Raw genomic sequence first — 8800 nt, 5'->3', positions numbered from 1 at the left:
TAAGAGGCTGAACAGTGAATTTACAATGGCAGTGAATTTAACGTTTGGATTTACACATAGTCTAGGAATATTAAGTGCTGAAAAAATTAAGAGGATTTTTTTTCCCTAAAAAAGCGGCTAGCACAAAGTGTATCCTCTTTGCATCAGATTGCTGAAGTAACACCTGCACATAGGCTCATAAATGTCAACACGGTGAACATGACAACTGATTTAAACTCATCTTTAGAGAGAAGATCAAAAATGCAAGAACTGACTACTTTGACGAAATGAGACATGGACTGGTGTGCTCTCCAGAATCCAAAACAAGTGGGACGACTTCCTCCAGTCCAGTCTTTATGTCCAGACTCTGCCAACAATGTCCAAGTGGATGTTATGCTTATGGTGGCATCCAAAACTGAGGACACCCTTAATATATGTATGTATGCATGTAAATTTATTTGTATGCATAAAAAGTGCATAAAAATGTCACGGGTATATAAAACTGAATAGCACAATAAATATAAACATTGCATTAAAGACAATTAAAGTATTTTTAGATTGGTCTACCTTCAAGGTAAGATTCCATTACAAACTTTTTATATGTAACAACAGTTGTCCTTCTTACTTTTAAAAAGATAATACATTCCAGAAGGCGGTAAAAATAAAGAAATATCAAAGCAGCTGACTGTGGCCCGGTGCACAAAGAAAGGTCCATAAAGACATAGATGGGTAAGTTTGGTGTGGAAGAACTCAACTGGCCCGCACAAAGTCCTGACCTGAACCCCATCAAACACCTTTGGGATGAACTGGAACGGAGCCAGGGCTTCTCGTCCAACATTAGTGACTGACCTTACAAAGGCTTTACTAGATGAATGAGCAAAAATTCCCACAGAAACACCCAAAATTCTGTGGAAGGCCTTCCCAGAAGAATGGAAGCTATTATAGCTGCGAAGGAGGGACCAGCTCCATATTAATGTCTGTGTATTTAGAATGCAATGTCATTAAAGTCTCCGTTGATGTAATGGGCGGGTTTCCAGATTAAAGACTTAAACTTTAATTAGGAATTGAGTTAAAAAAAAAGAAGGAAGGCTTAAGCAATATAATGTTGTAAAATTTGTATCCTGAATCGAATCGCAGTGAGATTTCAGAATGAGATCATTAAGGTCATCTATCACTTTGAAGTCACTAATCATCTTGTGCAATTTAATTTATATGCAGTTTTGGATTATTTTTTCAATATTTTCAGAGTTATGTTTTAGTGAAACATCCCACTTCCCACGGGAAGTCGTGGCCTAATGGTTAGACTCTCTCCACCCTCAATACCACGACGGAGGTGCCCTTGAGCAAGGCACCGAACCCCCAACTGCTCCCCGGGCACCGCAGCATAAATGGCTGTGTGTGTGTGTGTGTGTGTGTGTGTGTGTGTGTGTGTGTGTGTGTGTGTGTGTGTGTGTGTGTGTGTGTGTGTGTGTGTGTGTGTGTGTGTGTGTGTGTGTGTGTGTGTGTGTATTTTGCACTCCAGAAGCAAAATGACGAGCTAAGCATAGCATGGAGCATCAGACCAACTGCAGAAATGAGTAATTGAAGTCATTTTGGATTATTTTAGTCAAAATGGCTGAAAATTCATAAATAAACCTCTAGTAATATGGATTATTGGCCTATCACGTAATCAACCGGTGGCACCGTTATCAAATCGATGTGGTGTGTTCTGTGTGAGGTGACAATGGCACACACAAAGTGTCAATATGCCAAAGCATTGCAGAGATACAGCCTCAAGTGTCATTTTGGCATCATGCCTCAAATTCGTTGTTGTGGTATGTGAAAACTGTTTTGTCTATCGACACAAAATCCATAACTTCTTGTCATCATGGTCTGAAGATGATATGATTTCATTTTTGTGAAAATCGAACCTTGGTCTTGGAGGAGTTTGAAAAAGTAGGTTTTTAAAGAAAATCAAAAGGTCAGAGAAGAAGTGTGGCTGACTATGGCAACATTGGTATCACTGTTCTCAGCATGACCCAAGGAATCTATTAATGCTAGTCTCATTACAATAAGAAAGCTATTAGCATTAATTTGAAATTTCATTGTAACTTTTGACCACAATGTGGCACTGTCTACTGAAACTTTTTGAGTAGTTTCAGGTCATGGTCTTGATGGTGCATACAAAGTTTCGTAATGGTACACCAATGCATTCGTAAAATATAGTATTTTATATCAATATACTCTATTGTAGTCAATGGCAATTTCATGTTTTGTTCAATTATAGCGCCACCAGTAGCAGTGCTGTAGTGCTGACGTCCCACAAGCTACAGTCTGTGCCACATCCAACTGTAGTGCTGACATCCCACAAGCTACAGTCTGTGCCACATCCAACTGTAGTGCTGACATCCAACAAGCTACAGTCTGTGCCACATCCAACTGTAGTGCTGACGTCCCACAAGCTACAGTCTGTGCCACATCCAACTGTAGTGCTGACGTCCCACAAGCTACAGTCTGTGCCACATCCAACTGTAGTGCTGACATCTAACAAGCTACAGTCTGTGCTACATCCGACTGTAGTGCTGACTTCCCACAAGTTACTGTTTGTGTCACGTCCGACTTTAGTGCTGACTTCCCACAAGTTACAATCTGTGCCACTAATGTCCTGCAAACTACATTCTGTGCCACTGACGTCCCACAAGCTACAGTCTGTGTGTAGACTGTAGCTTGTGGGACATCCGAGTGTAGTGCTGACATCCCACAAGTTACAGTTTGTGTCAAGTCCGACTGTTGTGCTGACGCCCTACAAGTTACATTTTGTGCCACGTCCGACTGTAGTGCTGACGTCCCACAAGTTACAGTCTGTGCCACATCCGACTGTAGTCTGTGCTGTGCCAGACTGTAGCATTTATGTGCCCCAAGCTTCAGTCTGTGCTGTGCTCGACTGTAGCGTTTATGAGCCCCAAGCTTCGGTCTGTTCTGTGCCCGACTGCAGTATTGATGTCCCCCAAGCCCCAGTCTGTCAGACAGAGGACACACTGTCATCTCAGTCGAGCGATCTGAGGACAATGAGACAGTTATTAATGGTGAGTTTGCTACCATAACCCTAACATGGCCCAACACACATGCACTTTAAACAGCAGTTCAATGATTTTTGCTTTAAACTGACTTTAATATGCACAAAGATAAATTGATTACTAATGTGGAAATATATATTTTTTAACAGTCAGCAAGATTTCTTTTAAATTTGTGTTAAAATGAAGGTGAAGTTGTATTTTACACTGAAAAAAAATAAAATAATTAATGACCTCTACAGTTCACATAAATAATTCTGTAGTGTTACAAATTAAATGCACAAACATTCAGTGTAGTCTTTCAGTTAATGTATAAATTAGCTAAATCTTTTTAAATAGTTGAAGATAAATTAAGTGACATCACTGATTGATATTTTATGCCAACACCTCTTATTTATCTTTTAATAGACATCAATTAATGCAGCTCTGAAATTGGCAGTGAGCTGGGTGAAGGAGGCTTTGGAACGGTTTATGCAGCGACTCTTTTGGACGATGGCCTTCGGGTATCAATTTGCATTACTTATAATATATATCTAGCTAAGCATTTTTGGTCTGTTATATGTCTCAATCTCTCCGTTGCAAGCACTTGTGTATCATATATGAACTATTTAGACTTGCTATTTAGGCTTGCTTGGCCTGTCAGACATGTTTAGACATGCTCTACTGTTTGTATTTAAATTCATGAAAATGTACATGTTCAGGGTTAATGACTGAAATAATATGAACTCTGCACACAAATGAACTAAAACTTATCCAAATCCTTATTTGTTTTGTTGACCAGGTGGCAGTAAAACTCGCCTCCAACAGGAACACGAAATTCATCAGCATTGTAAGTAGGCTGTGCTCTCTCTGTTTCTCCTCTAAAGTCACTGTTTTTCAAGCATCTCTTATTCATTAATCATAGGCTACAAATGATTTCTCAGTACAAACCTAATACAAACTGCCAGGACTTGTTTAAATCCTATCACCTCCCCATCATAACAACTGTCTTTCTTTAGAACAGTTATTCCAAATGTCTTCCACTGGAGGTCGCTCTGCAAATTCTTGGGAATAAGGCCCCCAGATTCCTGAAATCATCCAGCTTCTGGACTGGCAGGTGGAGCCATCATGGTCAGCTGCCCATGCCCCGTCAGTCCTTGTATGAATTTCTAAAGTGCTACAAGGGCACCATTGAAGAGGATGTGTCACGGGTTATCATGCGCCAGGCAACACTTGCAGCTCAAAAGTGCTGCCAACCCGGAGTGTTCCACAGAGATATCAAGCTGGAAAACTTGATGATTAACCCGGATACCCTTGAAGTCAAATTGATTGACTTCGGATGCGGTGAAATCTTTACCAACGTGGGTTACACGTCCTTTGCTGATATGTCTGGTCCCTCAAAGTTGTAACGTGGGTCTCAAACTGGTGAAGAATCATGAAATGGGATCCACTGTTGTGAATCAAATAGCATCAAATAATTTCATCCATAATAATGGATATCAAGTTAAAATGATGTGTTAATGTGTTAAAAATCTCTTTCCTCTAGGCACAGAAGAGTACTGCCCTCCTGAGTATCTGTTCACCAGCAAGTACCATGGGAAACCAGCGATGGTGTGGTCACACAGGATACTCTTGTTTGTAATATTCTTCTGTAAATTACCAAAGAGACGAGATCTGCGGGAGATCAATGATAAAATCTGGACCAAAGATAACTTGTCACAAGGTGAGATCTTAATTTCAGCGATTAGAAACCAGGCAGAAAAAGCTACATTTGAGACTAGTGGCTTAATTAAAGACATCCTTTTGAAAAGGAGGTCATTTTGATAATTTGACAGTCGATCAAAAGTGTGAAGTTTAAGGTAATAATCAGACATCTCTCTCTTCTTTCTACACAGAATGCTGGGATTTTATCAGCTGTTGTCTCCAGATTGACCCAAAGCAGTCTCCACAACTGTATGCATATACAGTATATATAGTATATATGTGTGTACCCAGTCCAATAATAAATACATTTAAAACACATAAAATCAAACAGATGTAAATAATATTATTATAAAAACAGTATAATTTATAAACTGCTTAAGAAAGGTGTTTGCTTGCACTTTAAATACACACTCTCGTAGGAGAAATGTGCAGCCCACAGATGAAAGCGGTAATGAAGATAACATGAACAGATTCTCAAGAAATATTTGTACTACAAAGTCTGAAAAATAAATAATATTTACTTTTTAAGAGAAAAGTTGTGTGTCCAAGATGTCCAAATGTCTGCAGTAAGGACCATGATCGGCAGATGGCAGTATTTATCTTGTTTCAGTGCACCTGTCAGCACGTCGCGCGGCTCACCTTATCTTCCCCGCCCCTGACGCAGACTCGCGTTCACGCGCTCGCTGATAAGTTTGAAGCAAAGCCTCTCTCAGCTCAACTCCAGCGGCCCGTTATTGAGCATACTGCGGTCACTTTCCTTTGGAAATCTATAACACGGCTCTACAGACGGCCGTCTTGCTATGAGGACTTGAGGGAGGCGATAAGCGTGCTGTCCTGCCTGGGTTATTTGGGAGTTTTTGTCGATCCGAATTAACGACATCCGAGTGCGCGAGAGGGGCAGAGGAATGTCGCGCGATCCGGACGAGGTGAATAAACTGACCGAGAGCACTTACAAGGTGAGAGAAACCACACTTACTCACGAGAAAACGCGAGTATTATTCACCTGTTGAGACTACAGTGGCTATCCATCCCGTGAAGAAGCACAGGTTGACCGTTTTAAAAGATTTCTGGATTGAGCCGGTAATTTTGCTGGTCAGGAAACTTTTAACCTGGTCAGGAAACTTTCGCTCAAGCTGTAGGCTATTTCATAGAAAAGGCCACTTTATATTTAAGCTGGTAAAGTTGAAAAAGACGGACACGATTCTCTTCAAGTTATTCAAATTTCGGGTTGTCTTTGAGCCACAGGAGGGTCTTTACGAGCACAAATGGGGCTTTTGATTTATTGACACACCCAGATGAGTCAGATATGAATCCCAGATTCAGAAACACACAAGTATACTCTCTCTCTCTTTGACCTGGGCTTGTTCTTGACATTTTTGGTGGTTTACTGATATTAAGTAACTTTTTCCTTATAGAGACATAGATCCCACATTGTAGAAAAAGAAATTTAAAAGTTCTCAACTATTGACTTAATAATTGTAACATTTCTTTGTCAATTTGAATTTGTTTGTTTACTAAATGCAATATTCAGCCAGCAAATTAACTATTAAGGCAACTAAACTACATTTTTCGTGTTAAGCACATTTTTAGTTAGTACAGATAAATGGATAATTGTGTTAGCTATGTTGTTTTTTAATGGACATTTAACATGTGAAGTGAATCCAGTGCAAGGATTTCAGGGAAATAGTTTTAAAAGGTGGACAGACCCCAACACTTGACAAACAGTACTCAAGAATAGTGAATCAACAGATGTAAAAAGAGCTTTTAACATCACAGCGAATAACTAAAAATAATGTCAAAACATCAAAAGTCGGCAAACAGACCTCTAACAGTAACATGCATACTGTATTCATGATGCTGTGCAGTGCATTCTGGGAACTCACGCACCCTTAACATGAGAATTGTTATGCAGTCTGAAATTCTTGGTTCAGACAACTGTTTTTGACTAGTCGGGGCAACATTAGAGGGAGTTCTTTTGAACTAACATGGATTTTTATTAGATTAATTTTTAAGTAGTTCTTAGTATTTAGGGCAAAAGAAGTCTCATAAGCTGAAAGATATTCTGTTTCTTTCTTTTTAACAGTATGACAGACATTACAGTTAGTTTGAGGTCCACTAATTTTACAGTATAACTGTGCCACTGAATGAATGCTTGGATTGGGAGGAGTTTTATTATCAGTGACTGCTCCCACACGTCATATCTGTCCATGAGTGCATCCTTCCAGTATAATATCAGCTGTGCCTTCTGTCATACAGTCTCAGGCGGTTCGATACATCTCAGGGAGTTTGAAGTTCAGTAAATATGACCAAGCCCAAGTGTTCACTGGTGACTCATTCAAATCTCTGCCTACTTTATCCTTCGAAGAAACCAGGAACTGATGCAGTGCTGGCAACTCTTAAAACGCATGGTGTTGTTGCTCAGTAACTGATCTTGTTGTGAAAAGCAGTAGAGTTTCCTGTAGTTCTCCACTCGAGTTCGAACTTGATTCTCCCAGACTTTGTCATTCGCATGACTGTCTCTCAGTACTAACACTGAGAGGCGTGCATATTAATTTCAATTCAAGATCTTATTGGGTCCTGACAGAGAGGAGAAACAGGCACAGCACCTCTACCCCTGAGATGTGCAACCTGTGAGAACATCTACAGAAAGTGTCCTGGAAGAGTCGAGTGGATCAACTCATGAATGGATATTTCTTCTTAAAGGTTTCTTACAGGTTATGCAGATGACTGGCTCAAATCCAAACAGACCCATATTGAAAGAGTGCTGCCCACAAGTAAAGATATCTGTGAATATATATGTATAAATTGCCATTGGAATTAACTCATTATTGGCATATTGGGTGTATAATACTATTAGTAAGACATTACTGTTACTTTTAGGCGGCCATCTTGGTAATGGCCCCAGGCAGCTATTTTCTAAGTACAACTCCCATGTGCAAAGAATTACATTCCAATGTCAAATCACCAAAACATTCTGCCTACAAATTGCTTCTGTAAGTCTTATTACACACATTGATCTAACTAATGTGCATTCAAGAGTAATCTAAGAAGCAACATTGCTACAAAAAAAGTGGTTTATAATATACTGGTGATGCACCAAAAGTTTATCAACAAAGAAATATTCAGCCAAAACGGCAAGAATAAATAAAGATAAAGAACTAATAATAAATTAAATTAATCTCAGTCAAAATAGTTTGGAGGGTTTCACTGACTAAATTTGTGACGTTTAATTAATGCTTCAATGAGGCAAAATTAGTTTGGCTGAAATATCTAGAGGCTTTTTTATTTATTTTTTATTCCTGGTTTGAGATCTCTGAACAATTACCCAAGTTTATTTACCAATATTTTACTTTCAGTTTTTGGCTAAATTAACTTTAATTTTGGTTTTAGTGTTTGGTAAATAGCAAATAAAAAATATATAAAATTAAATAAAAAAACATAAGTGATTCCAATGATATTGTTTCTCTGTGCCTTTATCGTTATAGCTGTGGTGTGGACGCTGCTATTCTTTAATATTGAGAAAGATTTTTAGAACTATATCTTTATCGTTATCTTTATAGTTATCGTTCTTGGCGTGAACGGCCTTAACAGCCGCTGTATTGAATGTTAGGTCTTTCCTTCTTTCTCTCTTTCTTTCTTTCTCTCTTTCTTTCTTGGTATTTTAAAGAAATGGACCATCTCTTTCTCTTGTCATGTCTCTGTTTACATATGGAATATTTTATAAAATATATAAAATGGTTACTTTGGGGAAATAGTAAATAACATGTTTAATAGAACATTTTTAATATTTAAGGCACATCCCGAAACTGGTCTAACATCTTGTTCTGTGTGCGTGTGCACTTGGACAAAATCAGTTCCGTTGATTTTAAAACGATTTACCAGCAATTATCCATGAAATTTGGACCTGAACCAGGTTGGAACCCAACAGTTTGTAGTTTTTCGGGTCACTTTAGGGTTGGGTAGATATCACATCTCCATATTCATCACCTAGAATTACAAAACCATGCTTGAATATGTTGTTATGGCCTGAAGCGGAAGCGTTGTACACTTTGAAATCCGGTAAGTCAGGCCCCTTTTGATGTAAC

General features: G+C 38.9%; 1 protein-coding gene across 1 annotated transcript in view; it reads left to right on the top strand.

Moving 5' to 3' along the window:
* Nucleotides 1-5378: 5378 nt before the first annotated feature.
* LOC306846682 (BAR/IMD domain-containing adapter protein 2-like 1) overlaps nucleotides 5379-8800 on the top strand; it is a 57203-nt gene continuing 53781 nt past the window's right edge. Inside the window, exon 1 of the mRNA XM_079380229.1 lies at nucleotides 5379-5671. Within this exon, the coding sequence (XP_079236355.1) occupies nucleotides 5621-5671 (51 nt within the window). The 5' untranslated portion in view covers nucleotides 5379-5620. The remainder of the gene's footprint in view (nucleotides 5672-8800) is intronic.

Source organism: Barbus barbus (assembly GCF_936440315.1).
Source record: "Barbus barbus genome assembly, chromosome: 3".
NCBI lineage: Eukaryota > Metazoa > Chordata > Actinopteri > Cypriniformes > Cyprinidae > Barbus > Barbus barbus.
The sequence above is the reverse complement of the archived record's forward strand: the minus strand, read 5'-3'. Positions and strand labels throughout refer to the sequence as shown.